This window comes from Manis javanica, chromosome 10, assembly GCF_040802235.1.
Source record: "Manis javanica isolate MJ-LG chromosome 10, MJ_LKY, whole genome shotgun sequence".
NCBI lineage: Eukaryota > Metazoa > Chordata > Mammalia > Pholidota > Manidae > Manis > Manis javanica.
The window spans coordinates 70005279-70026629 of NC_133165.1; the positions used below are offsets into that span (position 1 = coordinate 70005279).

The following is a 21351-nucleotide window of genomic DNA, read 5'->3' on the forward strand; positions in this document are numbered from 1 at the left end:
TGGAAATCATAAGCTATGACAATACTTTTCCAGATTTTCTTTCAGTCTATTTTCTGTATTCAAAATCTGGAATAACTCTGCTAATTAACCCAAAGCTTTATATACAGTTTCCTGCATATCTTCTTTTAAAATGTGTTCACTGCTGAAATGCTTTCTTTGTGACCTGCCCCATATCATCTGATGCTGTTCTTTAGCAACTGAGCAACAATAAATAATGCATGGATAAACTTTTGGGTTTTCTTCTGATACCTGATTAGAAACTATTTTTACAACAAATATCATATCTTAAAAAATCATTATGTCTGCTTTTGTGTCATCAATCTCATTCATGAGGTATATATTTTTCTCATAAGCATAGTTTGTGGAGAGAGATATAAGGGGAATTGAGGGGAGGATCAACTGGGAAATCATAATGTCACTTCATTCTCATCTAGGAAGAACACATGGTATATTTGACTTTGCTCTCCAAAGCAGCCAGACTCACTCTTTTAGAGACTAAATCACATCATGTCATTTCCCAGCTCAAAAGCTTGCAGTGACTTATCATCACCCATAGAAAAACAATCCGAAGCCCTTGTTGTTTTAGCTTCTTCATGATCTAGCACCACCAGCCTCTGCAGACTCATACCCTACTCTTCCCTGGCTCACTCCCCTCCCAAAGACCTTTTTTCACCCTTCCAACACTCCACATCTGTTCCTGTCTTGGGACCTCCAAACCTGCTGTTTCCTGGGTCATATTCCCTATCCCACTAGATTCACTCAACCAGTCCTCTCATTCATGCTGGCTTCCCTGAGGCCTTCCCTAGGCACATATTTAAATAATATCCTTGTAATTCTCCTTTCCTAATATTGCTTATTTCCCTTTATAGCACTTGGTATTATATTATAGACTTATTTATGAACTAGGTTTAACATGATGAGTGCTTTGATAGTGACATGTAATCAGATGTTAAAGGAAGGGAAAAAGAAAACATTTTACTTTAATTGAAAATGGTGTTTGTGAAGGCATCCTGATGTGGTGGAAGCCAGGGGGGCTTTCTCATTGGTCTTGGCTTTGAATTCTGGCACTGGCACTCAGAAGCTTGCCAAGGTGCTTATCTTCCATAAACTGTAGCTTCCTTAAAAAAATGGGCATGATAGTACTTATCTTGAAGCTTTTAAGGATAGTAAACTGAAACAAACCTAGACCATTTTTCCATAACGCCATAGGTGGTAATTGTAAATCATCAATATACAATGGCTTAAAGTAATTAAGTAGATGTTTGTCTTAAAATAAAAAATAGACTTTGGGTTGGAGAAAAACGATGGTGACATGAGAAGTGAGGCATAAATCTCCTCCCCAAACCACATATAACATGAAAATACAGCAAATACAAATATTCCTAAAAGAGTGACCAGAAATAAGATTGCACCAGCCAGTCTACATCTAGGAAAAGAGAATATCTCACTAAAAGAGAATGCGACCTGATGGGACCTGAGCACTCCCCCCCACCTACCCTAGGTCAATGGTGGGAGGAAAAGAATCAGAGCAGGGAGGGAGTAAAAGCCCAAGACTGCTAAATACCCAGTCCTAGAAATCTAGTCTGGTAACACAAATCCACATTGCATGGCTCTCTGGAGATTACAGGGGTTGAAAACAAAAGTCAGAGACTAACATTCCAGCTGCTTATGGCAAACACGTTCCCACAACTGGCTGATCTGTGACAAAAGAAAGGCAGGTGCTTTGAAAGACTTCCCAACAGTGAGAGGGCTGCTAAAGGGGCAAGGATTCAGGAGAAGGAACAGTTGGACAAAATCGTCCCAGCACACTCACCCCAGCAGGTTGGGAACTTTCAGGAGATGCAGGTGCTCCATCCTCATGGCTGGAAAATCAGCCCTGAGGCCCCCACCTCAATAAGCAGCCTGCTATTCCATCCCCACCAGCACCTGCACACAAACCTGCCCCCACCATCGCTCCAGACCAGCCAGAGGGCACCTGTGCCTATAGCAACTACATGGATTATGCAGAGTCTGCTCTCTGTACATGGCTCTCTGGCCCTAACAGTGAAGGCAGGTACTGCACCTGGGAAGCAGGAAAGAGCTCTGTCCTTAGGGTAGGCAACAGTACCACTTGCCTTTGGCCACTGCTACTACTCTAGGTACTGGGAAGTTCCAGAGAGCAGAGATTCTGGGAACTAGAGGGCACTGCCTACACACACCTAACATTTCTCACTATCCAATAGGATTATGAAAAGGCAGAACCTTGTTCAATCCAAAATCCCTCAAACACCAGAAAAAGGGCTCAGTGAAACTGAAATCACCAATATTCCTGAGAAACAATTCAAAGTTAAAAAGACATAAGCATGCTAATGTGGGTACAGGAAAATATTCAAGCACTAAGGGATGAATTCAGGAGGGATATAAGACACATTAAAAAATACAGTAGCTGAAATGAAACATATAATGGATAGATTTAAAAGCAGATTAGATGAGGTAGAGGAGACAGTAAATGGAATAGAAATTAGAGAACAGGAATACAAAGAAACTGAGGCATAGAGAGAAAAAAGGATCTCTAGGAATGAAAGAATATTGAGAGAACTGTGTGACCAATCCAAATGGAACCATATTCATGTTATAAGTTTACCAGAAAAAGAAGAGAGAATAAAAGGGATAGAGGGTGTCTTTGAGGAGGTAATTGCTGAGAACCTCCCCAATCTGGGGAAGGAAATAGTCTCTCAGGCCATGGAGGTACACAGATCTCCCAACACAAGGGACCCAAGGAAGACAACACCAAGTCATATAATAATTAAAATGGAAAATATCAAGGGCAAGGACAGAGTATTAAAAGCAGCCAGAGAGAGAAAAAAGATGACCTACCAAGGAAAACCCATCAGGCTATCATCAGACTTCTGAGAAGATATCTTACAGACCAGAAGGGAATGGCATGATATATTCAGTGCAATGAAATAGAAGGGCCTTGAACCAAGAATACTCTATCCAGCAAGATAATCATTTAAATTTGAAAGAGGGATTAAATGATTCCCAGATAAGCAAAAGTTGAGGGAATTTACCTCCCACAAATCATCTCTACAGTGTATTTTAAAGGGACTGCTCTAGATGGAAGTATGCCTAAGGCTAAATAGCTGTTACCAGAGAAAATAAAACCACAGTAAAAGAAGTAGACCAATTAATTACTAACCAAATATGAAATTAAATCAGCTACCCACAAACACACTCAAGGGATACACAGAGTAAATAATATGACACCTAACATATAAAGAGTGGAAGAGGAAGTAAAAGAAGGGAGAAAATAAAAAAGAATCTTTAGATTGTGTTTCTAATAGCATAATAAGTGAGTTAAGTTAGACTTACATAGCAAAGAAGCTGACCTTGGACCTTCGGTAACCAAGAATCCAAAGCCTGCAATGGCAATGAGTACATATGTATCAATAATCACCCTAAATATAAATGGACCAAATGAACCAATAAAAAGTCATAGAGTTACAAAATGGATAAAAAAGAGAGACACATCTATATGCTCCCTACAAGAGACTCACTTCAAACCCAAAGACATACATAGGTTAAAAGTGAAGGGATGGAAAAAGATTTCATACAAACAATAGGGAGAATAAAGCAGGAGTTGGAATACTCATATCAGACAAAACAGACTTCAAAACAAATAAAGTAACAAGAGACAAAGAAGGACATTATGAAATGATAAAGGGGTTAGTCCAACAAGAGGATATAACCATTATAAATATATATGCACCCAACATAGGAGCAACAAATACTAATGGAATTAAAAGGGGAAATTGGATGCAATGCATTCATTTTAGGAGACTTTAACACACCACTCACCCAAAGGACATATCAACCAGACAGAAGATACGTAAGGAGACAGAGGCACTAAACAACACATTAGAACAGATGGACCTAACAGACATCTACAGAACCCTCTAGCCAAAAGCAACAGAATACGCGTTCCTCTCAACTGCACATGGAACATTTTCCAGAATAGATTGCAGACTAGGCCACAAAAAGAACCTCAGTAAATTCAAAATGATTGAAATTGTACCAACTAACTTCTCAGATCACAAAGGTATGAAACTAGAAATAAATTGTATAAAGCGAACAAAAAAGCCCACAAACACATGGAGGCTTAACAATATGCTCCTAAATAATCAATGGATCAATGACCAAATTAAAACAGAGATCAAACAATATATGCAGACAAATGAAAACAACAGTTCAATGCTCCAACTTCTGTGGGACGCGGTGATGGCAGTTCTAAGAGGAAAGTATATAGCAGTTCAGGCCTTTTTAAAGAAGGAAGAATAATCCCAAATGAATAGTCTAAATTCACAAGTAATGAAACTGGAAAAAGAAGACAAATGAGACCCAAAGTCAGTATAGGGAGGGACATAATAAAGATCAAAGAAGAAAAAAATAAAATCAGAAGAATAAAACAATACAAAGAATTAATGAAACAAATAGCTGGTTGTTTGGGAAAATAAACAAAATAGGTAAGCCCCAAGACAGACTTATCAAGAAAAAAGAAGAGTCTACACACATAAGCAGAATCAGAAATGAGAAAGGAAAATTCACTATGGGCACCACAGAAATACAATGAATTATTAGAGAATACTATGAAAAACTATATGCTGACAAATTGGATAATCTAGAAGAAATGCATAACTTTCTAAAGAAGTACAACCATCCAAGACTGACCCAGGAAGAAACAGAAAATCTGAACAGACCAATTACCAGCAATGATATTGAATTGGTAATCAAAAAACTACCAAAGAACCAAATCTCTGGACCAGATGGCTTCACAGCTGAACTTTATCAAACATTTATAGAAGAACTAATACAGAGCCTCCTTAAAGTTTTCCAAAAAGTAGAAGAGGAGGGAATACTTCCAAACTCATTCTATGAGGTCAGCATCACTCTAATACCAAAACCAGGCAAAGACACCACAAAAAAAGAAAATTGCAGACCAATGTCCCTAATGAACATAGATGCAAAATTACTCAACAAAATATTAGCAAACTGAATTAAAAAATACATCATAAATACCATACAGAATGATCAGATGGAATTTATTCCAGGGATACAAGGATGGTACAATATTTGAAAATCCATCAACATCATCCACTATATTAATAAAAAGAAGGATGAAAATCACATGATCATCTTAATAGATGATGGAAAAGCATTTGACAAAATTCAACATCAATTCATGATAAAAACTCTCAACAAAATGGGTATAGAGGGCAATTACCTCAACATAATAAAGGCCATATATGACAAACCCACAGCCAACATCATACCTAACAATGAAAAGCTGAAAGCATTTCCTCTGAGATTGAGAACAAGACAAGGATGCCCACTCTCCCCACTTCACTTCAACATAGTACTGGATTTCCTAGCCATGGGAATTAGACAACACAAAGAAATAGAAAGCATCCAGGTCAGCAAGGAAGAAGTTAAACTGTCACTGTTTGCAGATGACACAATATTGTACATAAAAGCCCTAAAGATTCCACTCCAAAACTACTAGAACAAATATCTGAATTCAGCAAAGTTGCAGGATACAAAATTAATACACAGAAATCTGTTACATTCCTATATACTAATGATGAACTAGCAGAATGAGAAATCAGGAAAACAACTGCAATCACAATTGCATCAAAAAGAATAAATTACTTAGGAATAAAACTAACCAAGGAATGAAAGACCTATACCCTGAAAAGTACTAGGCACTATTTAGAGAAATTACAGAAGTTACTAATAAATGGAAATATATCCCATGCTCATGGGTAGGCAGAATTAATATTATCAAAATGGCCATCCTGCCTAAAGTAATGTATAGATTCAATGCAATCCCTATCAAAATACTGACAGCATTCTTCAACAAACTAGAAAAATAGTTCTAAAATTCATATTGAACCACAGGATACCCTTTATAGCCCAAACAATCCTTAGCATGAAGAATAAAGTTGAGGGGGATTATGCTCCTTAACTTCAAGCTCTACTACAAAGCCACAGAAATCAAAACAATTTGGTCCTGGCACAAGAATAGATGCATAGATCAATGGAATAGAATAGAGAGCCCAGATATAGACCCACACATATATGGCCAATTAATGTATGATAAAGGAGCCTGGATATACAATGGAGAAATGACAGCCTCTTCAATAACTGGTATTGGTAAAACTGGACAGTATATGTAAGATAATGAACCTGGATTATTGTTTAACTCCATATACAAAAGTAAACTCAAAATGGATCAAAAAGCTGAATGTAAGTCATGAAACCATAAAACTAATAGAAGAAAACATAGACAAAATTCTCTTGAATATAAACATGAGCAACTTTTTTCCTGAACATATCTCCTCAGGCAAAAATGAGCAAGTGGGACTGTATCAAACTAAAAAACTTCTGTACAGTGAAGGACACCATCAGTAGAACAAAAAGGCATCCTACAGTATGGGAGAATATGTTAATACATGACATAATCAATAAGTGGTTAACATTCAAAATAAATAAGTTGCTCACACACTACAACACCCCAAACACAAATAACCCAATTAAAAAATCAGTGGATCTGAATAGACCCTTCTCCAAAGAATAAATTCCAATGGCCGACCGGCACATGAAAAAGATGTTCCACATCACTAATCATCAGGGAAATGCAAATTAAAACCAGAATGAGATATCACCTCACATCAGTTAGAATGGCTGACATCCAAAAGATAACAACAAATGCTGGTGAGGATGCAGAGAAAGGGAAACCCTCTTACCCTGTTGATGGGCATGTTAATTAGCTCAACCATTGTGGAAAGCAATATGGAGGTTCCTCAAAAAACTAAAAATAAAAATACCATTTGACCCAGTCATTCCACTCCTAGGTATTTACCCTAAGAAAATAGGATCACAGATTCAAAAAGAATATGCACCCCTATGTTTATTGCAACACTATTTACAATAGCCAAGATATGTAAGCAACCTAAGTGTCCATCAGTAGATTAATGGATAAAGAAGAGGTGGTACATTTATACAGTGGAATATTATTCAGCCATAAGAAGAAAACATATCCTACTATTTACAACAACATGGATGGAGCTAGAGGGTATTATGCTCAGCAAAAAAAGCCAGGCAGAGAAAGAAAAGGATCCAATAATTTCACTCATCTGTGGTGTGTAACAATAAAGCAAAAACTGAAGGAACAAAACAGCAGCAGATTCACAGACTCCAAAAATGGACTAGAGGTTACCAAAAGGGAAGGGGTCGGGGAGGGTGAGTGGGAAGGGAGGGATAAGAGGATTAAGGGGTATTATGACCAACACACATAATATTGGGTGGACATGGGGAAGGAAGTATAGCACAGAGAAGACAAGTAGTAATTCTATAGTACCTTACTATGCTGATGGACAGTGACTGTAATGGGTATGTGGTGGGGACTTGATATTAGGGGGGAATGTAGTAACCACAATGTTGCTCATGTGAAACCTGAGCATAAGATTGTATATCAATGATATCTTAAATAAAAAATTTTTTTTAATTGATTTTGGTCATATAGCTAAGGCCTTTTTCCTTTTTGGGCAAAGAGTTAGCCTCTATAAAGTCTTCTAATTAATGGCCAAACATTAACTTTGCTGCTTAACATTATTAAATTCCCAGAGGACCCACAGGATTTATATGATGGTTGATTTCTTTAGAAATTATGTTTGTAAATAAAGAAGCAATTTTATTTTTGTAAAGAGAGGACAAGCTGATTTTGGTGGTGGTATTGGGACTATATAAGTTGCAAAAAATTATTTCTGGACTAATTTTTAATCATTAAGTCTTTCCTGAGGAAAGGATCCAGGTGATCATTTAGGTTCACCTTTGTCAATTTGCTGACTAGGAGGAAGAGAATTTCAAGCCCTCCATTACTTTATTTAAATGCATGGTATAAAAATGACACTGTTGCTTCTATGAGAGTAGGAAGGTAGTTTGCTAATCAGAGAAAAAAGAACAAAGACGTTTATATAATGCCTCTGCTTTCTCCCTGACTATTTTATTTTGGTATAGACTAGCTTATTCAAAGCTATTGGGCTAGATAGCAATGGCCTTTTCATCTTCTATCATGTATACCATTAATAAACAAGATAAGCAAAAATACTCTAAATATCATTTTAATAGTATTCTCCAGCCTGCTGATATCTTTTAACCTTAGAAAATGTTTAATTTAAAAAAAAATATATATTTTTTAAGGTTTAATATATTTGGAAAGTGCTCCTATTTTTAAGTACTATGACATTATTGCCATTTAGATTCATTTAAGGACACTGAGTAGTTTGTATTAGAATCTGCACTAGACTGTGGGGAGAAAAAGATGGATAAAGCATGCTTCATTCCATTAAAGATCTAAGTTCAGTGAGTGAGAATGACGATATCATGATTTAATCATAATTGAATTAATAGGAATTAATAAGAAAAATTAGTAAGGTATTATTAGAAATAGAGTTGTTATCAAAGTGTTATGTGAGGTTGAAAAATAAATGCTTTTGTCAGTTTTGGGAGAAGGCTTCCTGGAAGAGAAGGAGCAGGAAGACAGGAGGCTATAACTCTTTACTGTGCAACTCAACACTTTTCCAACTTCATGTGGCTACAGATGAGTAACTTCCTTTTCACTGCTGCAGACAACAGCTCACCAATGCCTGAATCAGATCTTTATTTTCTCCAGGCACTGACCAGATGGACGACTGGCTAACAGAGACACCTCCCTATGTATTTCCCTTTTTATTCTGATACTCCGAGGGTTAGAGGAGTTTCCAATCTCTGCCATAGGATCTTCCCAAAATGAGCACATAAAAGTTTTTTAATAATGAATAACAAAGAATCATAGATAAAATAGTGAGCTCTTTAATTAAACATTACAGGAATTGCTTTAAATATCTATGCCCTAAGTGACAGGAATAGTGTCTTCTGCATAGATTGGGAAATTCGTACTAGGCTATTTATTTGAATTAAATATAGATTTGAATTAAATTTTTTTTTTTTTTTTTTTTTTGAGAGGGCATCTCTCATATTTATTGATCAAATGGTTGTTAACAACAATAAAATTCAGTATAGGGGGGTCAATGCTCAATGTACAATCATTAATCCATCTCAAGCCTAATTCTCGTCAGTCTCCAATCTTCTGAAGCATAACGAACAAGTTCTTACATGGTGAACGAATTCTTACAGAGTGAATAAATTCTTACATGGTGAACAGTACAAGGGCATTCATCACAGAAACTTTCGGTTTTGATCATGCAATATGACCTATAAACCATCAGGTCAAATATGAATATTCATTTGATTTTTGTACTTGATTTATATGTTGATCCCACATTTCTCCTATTATTATTATTATTTTTATTTTTAATAAAATGCTGAAGTGGTAGGTAGATGCAAGATAAAGGTAGAAAACATAGTTTAGTGCTGTAAGAAGGCAAATGTAGATGATCAGATGATCAGGTGTGTGCCTATGGACTAAGTATTAATCCAGGCTAGACAAGGGCAGCAAGACATCCACGGATGCAGAAGATTTCTCTCAAAGCAGGGGGGGTGAGGTTCTGAGCCTCACCTCTGTTGATCCCCAAATTCTCACCTGATGGCCCCCCTGCGACTGTGCCTGTCTTAGGTTGTTCCTCCCTTGAGGAATCTTACCCGTCTCTGGCTAACCAGTCATCTTCCGGGGCCATACAGGGAAATGTAAAGTTGGTAAGTGAGAGAGAAGCCATATTGTTTGCAAAGGTTAGCTTTTTACTTCTTTGCAGATTTATGCCCTCTGGCTTCTATGCCCAGCACTTGTCTCGAGGTATCTTTACCACCTGGAGGAATTATGATACTCGGTAAATTCGATATGAGGCACGAATTCTATTTAAGGTTTGTAATTAGGAAGGAAGAAGAAAAGCTATAGATGTAGCATATGAAGGAAACTTGGGAGGATTGATTATTTCTTTGACATATCTTCTTGTATAGTACCTTAAGTATGTATAGGTTTTAAACTACTAACTAATTTGCACACACATATTAACATTATAGGAATACGGTGACATAAACAAAGCAAATCTATAATTACCAGCCATCTCCAGTGAAGCCAAGAAAACCATTTAAGCACCCTAGGCATTTGTGAAAATTTATCTATAATATGATGGATATTTTCCAACTGTACTTGAACCATCAGACAAATTAAAGCAGCCCATTTCTGGGATCTGTTCACATCCCATATGTTCTTTTAACCATAGATAGTCTATAGTCATGAGATTTTGGGGTGCTACAACTTGCACCCCTCCCAACTCCTGGTTGAGTTCCAACAGTACAGATCCAGTCAAATTCGTTGTCTCACTGTATGCACATGCCAGCCTAGACATCTCCCTCCTCCTTCTTATGGCAAGTCCAGGAGACGGTGGGCTGGATGCAGCCACAACCGCAGCATCGTCCGGATCCCTGGGGAGGCTTTTTGATGATCATCCCCCGGCACGAGTCCTCCAGAGAGTGCTGATGCCGGAAGCTCCTCCTCATATCGTATCTTATTTCATTTTCTGTGTATCCAAGCTAGGCCTTGATCTTCTGCGTAGAAACAAACAGACCCTTTGCCCACACTTTGACATGCCCTCTATACCACTGTGCAGAACTCATTGGAGGTCAGCACACAGTAACTGCTTTTTTTTATTTTTTTTTTTAATTAAGAGAAAGGAATATTATCAGAAAAGAGTACCTCCATAGCTGATCATCTGACACCCTTTAAGTGATCAACATTAAGGATATTTAAAGCATGCGTTGATCTTTGATTTACCAATAGTTTTATCCTGTTAACGAGTAATCCCCTTTTCTTTCTTTCTTTCTTTCTTTTTTTTTTTTTTTTTAATTTTTAATCTACCCTTACATGAAGAATACTATGTTTACTATGCTCTCCCCTATATCAGGTCCCCCCTAACAACCCCATTACGGTTACTGTCCATCAGCTTAGCAAAATGTGGTAGAGTCACTACTTGTCCTCTCTGTGTTGTGCAGCCCACCCTCCCCTTTCTCCCTCCCCCCCATGCATGCTAATCTTAATACCCCCCTTCTTCTTCCCCCCCCTTATCCCTCCCTGCCCACCCATCCTCCCCAGTTCCTTTCCCTTTGGTACCTGTTAGTCCATTTTTGGGTTCTGTAATTCTGCTGCTGTTTTGTTCCTTCAGTTTTTCCTTTGTTCCTATACTCCTCAGATGAGTGAAATCATTTGGTATTTCTCTTTCTCTGCTTGGCTTATTTCACTGAGCATAATACTCTCCAGCTCCATCCATGTTGCTGCAAATGGTTGGATTTTTCCACTTCTTATGGCTGAGTAGTATTCCATTGTGTATATGTACCACATCTTCTTTATCCATTCATCTACAGATGGACATTTAGGTTGCTTCCAATTCTTGGCTATTGTAAATAGTGCTGCGATAAACATAGGAGTGCATCTGTCTTTCTCAAACTTGATTGCTGCGTTCTTAGGGTAAATTCCTAGGAGTGGAATTCCTGGGTCAAATGGTAGGTCTGTTTTGAGCATTTTGATGCACCTCCATACTGCTTTCCACAATGGTTGAACTAATTTACATTCCCACCAGCAGTGTAGGAGGGTTCCCCTTTCTCCACAGCCTCGCCAACATTTGTTGTTGTTTGTCTTTTGGATGGCAGCTATCCTTACTGGTGTGAGGTGATACCTCATTGTAGTTTTAATTTGCATTTCTCTGATAATTAGCGATGTGGAGCATCTTTTCATGTGTCTCTTGGCCATCTGTATTTCTTTTTTGGAGAACTGTCTGTTCAGTTCCTCTGCCCATTTTTTAATTGGGTTATTTGTTTTTTGTTTGTTGAGGCGTGTGAGCTCTTTATATATTCTGGACGTCAAGCCTTTATCAGATCTGTCATTTTCAAATATATTCTCCCATACTGTAGGGTTCCTTTTTGTTCTATTGATGGTGTCTTTCGCTGTACAGAAGCTTTTCAGCTTAATGTAGTCCCACTTGCTCATTTTTGCTGTTGTTTTCCTTGCCCGGGGAGATATGTTCAAGAAGAGATCACTCATGTTTATGTCTAAGAGGTTTTTGCCTATGTTTTTTTCCAAGAGTTTAATGGTTTCGTGACTTACATTCAGGTCTTTGATCCATTTTGAGTTTACCTTTGTATATGGGGTTAGACAATGGTCCAGTTTCATTCTCCTACATGTAGCTGTCCAGTTTTGCCAGCACCATCTGTTGAAGAGACTGTCATTTTGCCATTGTATGTCCATGGCTCCTTTATCAAATATTAATTGACCATATATGTTTGGGTTAATTTCTGGGGTCTCTAATCTGTTCCACTGGTCTGTGGCTCTGTTCTTGTGCCAGTACCAAATTGTCTTGATTACTATGGCTTTGTAGTAGAGCTTGAAGTTGGGGAGTGAGATCCCCCCTACTTTATTCTTCTTTTTCAGGATTGCTTTGGCTATTCGGGGTCTTTGGTGTTTCCATATGAATTTTTGAATTATTTGTTGCAATTCATTGAAGAATGTTGCTGGTAATTTGAGAGGGATTGCATCAAATTTGTATATTGCTTTCGGCAGGATGGCCATTTTGACGATATTAATTCTTCCTAGCCATGAGCATGGGATGAGTTTCCATTTATTAGTGTCCCCTTTAATTTCTCTTAAGAGTGACTTGTAGTTTTCAGAGTATAAGTCTTTCACTTCCTTGGTTAGGTTTATTCCTAGGTATTTTATTCTTTTTGATGCAATGGTGAATGGAATTGTTTTCCTGATTTCTCTTTCTATTGATTCGTTGTTAGTGTATAGGAAAGCTACAGATTTCTGTGTGTTGATTTTGTATCCTGCAACTTTGCTGTATTCCGATATCAGTTCTAGTAGTTTTGGAGTGGAGTCTTTAGGGTTTTTTATGTACAGTATCATATCATCTGCAAATAGTGACAGTTTAACTTCTTCTTTACCAATCTGGATTCCTTGTATTTCTTTGTTTTGTCTGATTGCCGTGGCTAGGACCTCCAGTACTATGTTAAATAACAGTGGGGAGAGTGGGCATCCCTGTCTGGTTCCCGATCTCAGTGGAAATGCTTTCAGCTTCTCGCTGTTCAGTATAATGCTGGCTGTGGGTTTATCATAGATGGCCTTTATTATGTTGAGGTACTTGCCCTCTATTCCCATTTTGCTGAGAGTTTTTATCATGAATGGATGTTGAATTTTGTCAAATGCTTTTTCAGCATCTATGGAGATGATCATGTGGTTTTTGTCTTTCTTTTTGTTGATGTGGTGGATGATGTTGATGGATTTTCGAATGTTGTACCATCCTTGCATCCCTGGGATGAACCCCACTTGGTCATGGTGTATGATCCTTTTGATATACTGTTGAATTCTGTTTGCTAATATTTTATTGAGTATTTTTGCATCTACATTCATCAGGGATATTGGTCTGTAATTTTCTTTTTTGGTGGGGTCTTTTCCTGGTTTTGGTATTAGGGTGATGTTGGCTTCATAGAATGAGTTTGGGAGTATTCCCTCTTCTTCTATTTTGTGGAACACTTTAAGGAGAATGGGTATTATGTCTTCTCTGTGTGTCTGATAAAATTCCGAGGTAAATCCGTCCGGCCCCGGGGTTTTGTTCTTGGGTAGTTTTTTGATTACTGTTTCAATTTCTTTGCTTGTAATTGGTTTGTTTAACTTTTGTGTTTCTTCCTTGGTCAGTCTTGGGAGGTTGTATTTTTCTAGGAAGTTGTCCATTTCTTCTAGGTTTTCCAGCTTGTTGGCATATAGGTTTTCATAGTAGTCTTTAATAATTCTTTGTATTTCTGTGGAGTCTGTCGTGATTTTTCCATTCTCATTTCTGATTATGTTGATTTGTGTTGACTCTCTTTTTCTCTTAATAAGTTGGGCTAGAGGCTTATCTATTTTGTTTATTTTCTCAAAGAACCAGCTCTTGGTTTCGTTGATTTTTGCTATTGTTTTATTCTTCTCAATTTTGTTTATTTCTTCTCTGATCTTTATTATGTCCCTCCTTCTGCTGACTTTAGGCCTCATTTGTTCTTCTTTTTCCAGTTTTAATAATTGTGATGTTAGACTATTCATTTGGGATTGTTCTTCCTTCTTCAAGTGTGCCTGGATTGCTATATACTTTCCTCTTAAGACTGCTTTCGCTGCATCCCACAGAAGTTGGGGCTTAGTGTTGTTGTTGTCATTTGTTTCTATATATTCCTTGATCTCTATTTTGATTTGTTCATTGATCCATTGATTATTTAGTAGCATGTTGTTAAGCCTCCATGTGTTTGTGAGCCTTTTTGTTTTCTTTGTAGAATTTATTTCTACTTTCATACCTTTGTGGTCTGAAAAATTGGTTGGTAGAATTTCAATATTGTGGAATTTACTGAGGCTCTTTTTGTGAGCTAGTATGTGGTCTATTCTGGAGAATGTTCCATGTGCACTTGAGAAGAATGTATATCCTGTTGCTTTTGGATGTAAAGTTCTATAGATGTCTATTAGGTCCATCTGTTCTAGTGTGTTGTTCAGTGCCTGTGTGTCTTTACTTATTTTCTGCCCGGTGGATCTATCCTTTGGGGTGAGTGGTGTGTTGAAGTCTCCTACAATGAATGCATTGCAGTCTATTTCCCTCTTTAGTTCTGTTAGTATTTGCTTCACATATGCTGGTGCTCCTGTATTGGGTGCATATATATTTAGAATGGTTATATCCTCTTGTTGGACTAAGCCCTTTATCATTATGTAGTGGCCTTCTTTATCTCTTGTTACTTTCTTTGTTTTGAAGTCTATTTTGTCTGATATTAGTACTGCAACCCCTGCTTTCTTCTCACTGTTGTTTGCCTGAAATATGTTTTTCCATCCCTTGACTTTTAGTCTATGCTTATCTTTGGGTTTAAGGTGAGTTTCTTGTAAGCAGCATATAGATGGGTCTTGCTTTTTTATCCATTCTATTACTCTATGTCTTTTGATTGGTGCATTAAGTCCATTTACATTTAGGGTGACTATTGAAAGATATGTACTTATTGCCATTGCAGGCTTTAGATTCGTGGTTACCAAAGGTTCAAGGTTAGCTTCTTTAGTATCTTACTGCCTAACTTAGCTCGCTTATTGAGCTGTTATATACACTGTCTGGAGAGTCTTTTCTTCTCTCCCTTCTTATTCCTCCTCCTCCATCCTTCATATGTTGTGTGTTTTGTTCTGTGCTCTTTTTAGGGATGCTCCCATCTAGAGCAGTCCCTGTAGGATGCCCTGTAGAGGTGGTTTGTGGGAAGCAAATTCCCTCAGCTTTTGCTTGTCTGGGAATTGTTTGATCCCACCATCATATTTAAATGATAGTCGTGCTGGATACAGTATCCTTGGTTCAAGGCCCTTCTGTTTCATTGCATTAAGTATATCATGCCATTCTCTTCTGGCCTGTAGGGTTTCTGTTGAGAAGTCTGATGTTAGCCTGATTGGTTTTCCTTTATAGGTGACCTTTTTCTCTCTAGCTGCCTTTAAAACTCTTTCCTTGTCCTTGATCCTTGCCATTTTAATTATTATGTGTCTTGGTGTTGTCCTCCTTGGATCCTTTCTGTTGGGGGTTCTGTATAATTCCATGGTCTGTTCGATTATTTCCTCCCCCAGTTTGGGGAAGTTTTCAGCAATTATTTCTTCAAAGACACTTTCTATCCCTTTTCCTCTTTCTTCCTCTTCTGGTATCCCTATAATACGAATGTTTTTCCTTTTGTATTGGTCACATATTTCTCTTAGTGTTGTTTCATTCCTGGAGATCCTTTTATCTCTCTCTCTGTCAGCTTCTATACGTTCCTGTTCTCTGGCTTCTATTCCTTCAATGGCCTCTTGCATCTTATCCATTCTGCTTATAAATCCTTCCAGGGATTGTTTCACTTCTGTGATCTCTTTCCTGACATCTGTGATCTCCTTCCGGACTTCATCCCACTGCTCTTGCATTTTTCTCTGCATCTCATCCCACTGCTCTTGCATTTTTCTCTGCATCTCATCCCATTGCTCTTGCATTTTTTTCTGCATCTCTGTCAGCATGTTCATGATTTTTATTTTGAATTCTTTTTCAGGAGGACTAGTTAGGTCTGTCTCCTTCTCAGGTGTTGTCTCTGTGATCTTTGTCTGCCTGTAGTTTTGCCTTTTCATGGTGATAGAGATAGTTTGCAGAGCTGGTACAAGTGACCGCTGGAAGAGCTTCCCTTCTTGTTGGTTTGTAGCCTTTTTCTGGGAGAATAGCGACCTCTAGTGGCTTGTGCTGGGCAGCTGTGCGCAGACAGGGCTTCTGCTTCCTGCCCAGTTGCTTTGGGGTTTATCTCCGCTGTTGCTGTGGGCTTGGCCTGGCTGGGGCTGTTCCTCCAAAATGGTGGAGCCCCTTTGGAGGGGGAGCAGCCAGGAGACTATTTATCTCCGTAAGGGGCCTCTGTGCTCCCTGCTGCCCAGGGGGTTAGAGTGCCCAGAGATCCCCAGATTTCCTGCTTCTGGTCTAAGTGACCTGTCCTGCCCCTTTAAGATTTCCAAAAAGCACTCTCCCCCTTCACAAGGCGCTGGGTTCTTGCAGGTGTGGATGTGGTCTGGATGTTGTCCTGTGTCCTGTGGTCTCTATTTTAGGAAGATTTTTCTTTGTTATATTTTCATAGCTCTATGTGTTTTTGGGAGGAGATTTCCACTGCTCTACTCACGCCGCCATCTTGGCTCCGCCCTTGAATTAAATTTTTATTTATTGGTTTTAAATGAATATTCAGTTAACAAAAACTGGAGTATGATGCTCTGAAGAATCCTAGGATTGCACTTTAAATTTTTTCCCAAATTTCAAGCACCCAGAAGCCAATTGCTAACACAGTAAAATAGGTCATTTGTGTATATTCCACCCACCTCAGTAGATTTAAGAGTTAACATGCACAGGAATTCAGAAAGATTTTTAAAATGTAGTTTTGGATATTAGGTGAAAACAAAGTCACCTAAGATCAGTGCATTTTAACATCAGCTAATACAGTCTGCTTTTTTTAATCTCCTTATGAAAAAGATTCTCTTATTTGCCTAAAGAAAGATTTTGTTGCAGGCTCTAGTAAACTGGAGGAGGAGGGAAGGTTATGTGTATGTTTGTGAATGAGTTGGGGTTTTGGGCGGATGGGAGGAGCAGGTGTATAGCTGTTTATGGGCAATCTTTTATGTATTTAACTTTCCTCATCAGCCTCTCTTTCCTGTTGTCTTTTCTTTGATTCCTAAATCATTTCTTATGACAGCCTCCACCCCAGAGTAGAGAAGATAGGTGTCATTTACAACGTCTTCTTAAAATATTAATAAAAGTTATGTGAAATACTCTTTAAATTTGCTATTTTCCCTCATTCTGGTAGCAACATTTCCCTGTGATGATACAAATTTAGGACAACTGCATTTCAGCATAGGGCCCTAAGTGTGCTCCCTACTGGGATGATTACTTTGAGTTAATGTAGTGTTGCATTCACTGGATTCCACACACATCCCCTGTATTGATTGCATTATCAGTAGTAGTAATCACAGATATCATTACCAGCCAATTACACAAACACATATCTAAACTAGGTAACTTATTCACCAACATTATCTTTTACAAGTCTTAATTTTGTAATGAAGCTGATCATCCTCCATTCAATCGAGTGTAGTTACATATTTTGATTTAGTAGGCTAAATATAAGTATATTGAATTATGTAATAGGTAATTACTTACATAGTTTGTAACAAAACAAAATGAGGGCAATTTGAGTGTAATCTGTTTCTTACTCTGTTTGAGGACCGCATTAGAGAAGGTTAACTGCTTTAAAAAATAGACCCAAACAATAGAAGTGTATTTCCTGCTGACATAACAGAACTGGTTGTGAGAACCTGTGCTCCACCATGGGGTCATCCAGAGACCCAGGTGGGTTTCTGACATATTTAATCCAAGAGTTCCAACGTTACCCTGGAAGATTCATTTCAGGGGAAAGAACATTGAAGAGCTAATGGGAGATGCTTACCAGCTGGCTAACCCTGGTAGGAAGGGACATTTGTATTCTATTGGCTAGTCACATGACCATACCTAACTACCAAGGAAATGGGAATTGTAATCTATCCTAAAAGTAGAGGAGAGCACAGATTTTGGTGAGCACTTAGCAATTTTTTGCTATAAGGACTCAAAACGGAACTTGCTCCTTTTCTCTACTTAATGAATACTTTTCTTGCCTCCTCATCATTTGGTAATTCTATAAGGCTTACTTTGCTCTTATTTTCTTTACACTATGTCAAATGTCTCATAAAACCTATATTTAAGCTCTCTTAGATGTATACATTTGAAATAACTAAATATTGGGGAATATAAAATTACAACATATGTTTTTCAATTTCATAAAGAAATTATTGCCATGTTATTGCAATAATTTTTCAGCAGATTAAATTGTTAAGAGTTCAAATAAAAGGTTTTCAGTGGAGATGAGAAGGATGTCTCCTATCTCCTAGATCAGCTCTCTTATTTCACAGATAAGGAATGTGAGGCTTAGAGAAAATTTATGTCTGATTGTCTGGGGAACATTAGTGGTTCCAGGCTGTTTCTCAGTTTCAGGCTTTCTCAAGACCAAGTCTCTTTCCATAACATTATTTGTCATCTTTTTTATTTGTAGTCATAATGCCCACAAAGCACAGGTCACTGAATAATGTCCATCCATTTGTAGACATGAAGGAAAACATAATACATTGCTACTGATGTGACACTAGTGTGTTTAAATCTGTGAGAGAATAGATGCAAACACCTTTCCAGATTTCTAAACTTATAAAAGATCCATAATAAGTTAGCAACTTACTAAAAGTTTTTTTAAAATATGTTATTTTTCTTGTTTCTTCAACAAAAGAATAATGGCTTTCAGATAAATATTCTTCAGCCCTAAAATTATATAACCTATGGCATGTAAATTATGTAAGTTTAGAGGTGGTAAATTTATGATCACCATGCTAATTAATATTTGTAATTAAAGTTCAGGAGAAATAAATTGCAAAATCTGAAATATTGGAAGCTGTTTCTTTGAAAGAAAACAACCAAATCACTATTTTTATTGAATTGTATTACTTTTTCAGTGGGCTAAAAACCCTTAAAACCCAACTTAATTGTATTATTGAGATGCTACACTAACAAAAAGATAGAGTTCATTATTTAATTGTTATTGCAACAGCCTAATTTCTTGCTATATCTGCAAGGATGTATAAAATGGGAACTGTGTAAGAAAAGTGACACAAATCGAAGTATAGTCTAAATTACACAAATTTTGGGAAATCTTGAAGTTATGTGGAAATTTGGGGTTATTCTCACCATCCTACCTTACATCAGATATTAACTGTGGTTGATTTTATACCAATAGGGAGCCATAATTATTAGAATGACACACATCCTGTTTTTAATTCAAAGAAAACTGAAGCACAGCCTCCAGAATTGGGTTTTATTGTGAGCCTTGTAAACAGAGCTTGAAGTTACTATTCATCTGCAGAGTAATTTTTGCTCATCACCTTGAGTAGGGACTAAATAACCAGGCTAACTTATTTTACCTGAACATGAGAAAAGGCAATGCTCCCTCCCTGCTCACCTTCTCCGATGCAGAAATAAAAAGCTTGGTCTAATCTGTGATGCTACAAAATAGTAGTGTGAAATGTAGATAAAGTAGATAACCAGGAGATAATATGTTGCTTTCATATTTACCCATTCCCTGTGTTAAAAGTCTGCATGTGGTTTTTTATTCATGTATAAACAAATCAAGCAAAATACACACAGTCACCATATGTATACATCAGACACATGAAGGCCAAACCATCTCTTAATGTACTGTTGACATTTCTATTGCTTTGATTTTTTTCAAAGATTTTATATGCAATTTACTGGAAAGTAGAGATGTACTCTTCTCTTTGGCTCCTTTTTTTGGGTAGACCCTCTATAAATATGGACAACATGTGTTCAGATAACTTGGAAAAGCTACAGATTTTCCAAAGAAGCAGACATTGTTGCCCAACAGGACACAGCACCTATTTTGAAAGGAAAATAATATATGGGAAGAATCTATTCTTTGAACACTTTTATAGCTTGTACTCTATTAAAATCTAACTATGATTTTCATAGGTGTTATAAAAAGCAATTTTTAAAAAATAAAACAAGCAGTTTTGAAAAATGCTTATATTGTAACATAGATGCAGTCAAAACTGTGAATTGCCACTTTAATTATCCTTTTGAAAACAATCTGTATTAAATAGCATTATACAGAGCTACATGAAAAGTAAAGAGAATGCATTGAGAAACTGAAATTTTATTTCAGTAATTGATTATTTTCAATTACTTGTGACCCCTGAAGAGTTTCTGTGAAGGAAAAATACCCTGAGTTGATTTTTTTTCAAATTCCATAATTCTTGCCTTTTAAAAAATATGCATTCTGATATTTTTGTGTTCATGTGAATTTTCTCTCTCCAACTTGGTATATATTAAGGAGCATTGGTATCCAAAGTAGGACTGTATTTTCAAAATGAGTAACTTTATGTTTATAGCAGTGAGTTTGGCTTCTTTATACTTCGATGAATCTTGATTTCTGCCTTTTATTTACATAAGTAAGATCTTTAATTTTGCATATCATCTATCTTTTGTGCATACAGTTAACATGAACTTTTTTGACTGTGCAGAGCTGGCTATTTGCCTCAGAATATTCCTCTGGAGATTATCAGATACCTGTCTGAGGAAAAGGATTTTCTTCCTTGGCACGCTGCCAGCCGAGCCCTTTATCCTCTAGATAAATTACTGGACCGAATGGAAAAATACAACGTCTTCAATGTAAAAAGATATATTTTCTTCTTACTTATTTTCTGATGACAAACTTATTTTCTCCTGATCTACTGTATGTAATAGATACTAAGTTCTTTTAGTTCCTTTTCTAATTTGTGCTTTCATTTTCGTCCTGACTTCCTGCGCAACATTGACCACAATTACTTGGAGAAGAAATTTAATACAAGCTGCTTTCAGTCTGGCCTCAAAGTGTCATTAAGCTTAAATGCCTCAGAATTTAAGAACAAATATACATGGCAAATCCTTAAAGTTCAAACTGACTTTCCAAGAGTTAAAGGGCTCTGTGTTCACAAAGGGACTTAACGTGGGCAGAGGGATCCCAAAGATCTTAACAAAATATAGGCAGGTTCAGTAAAGATTCGTAGTCATTATTTTTATCCAAAAGGGCATAGTGAATTCAATTCACTTCCTTAATTAACAAGGATAAGATCAACACTGAGACAGAAGCCCATTCATAATTGGGTCCAAGGGGATACAGAAGAGCAAACAGAGATAATCCTAACAGACAGGAAGACAT

At 37.2% G+C, this 21351-nt stretch overlaps 1 protein-coding gene across 1 annotated transcript in view; it reads left to right on the forward strand.

Moving 5' to 3' along the window:
• TRHDE (thyrotropin releasing hormone degrading enzyme) overlaps positions 1 to 21351 on the forward strand; it is a 395901-nt gene that overhangs the window by 335573 nt on the left and 38977 nt on the right. Inside the window, exon 13 of the mRNA XM_073213329.1 lies at positions 20675 to 20822. Within this exon, the coding sequence (XP_073069430.1) occupies positions 20675 to 20822 (148 nt within the window). The remainder of the gene's footprint in view (positions 1 to 20674; positions 20823 to 21351) is intronic.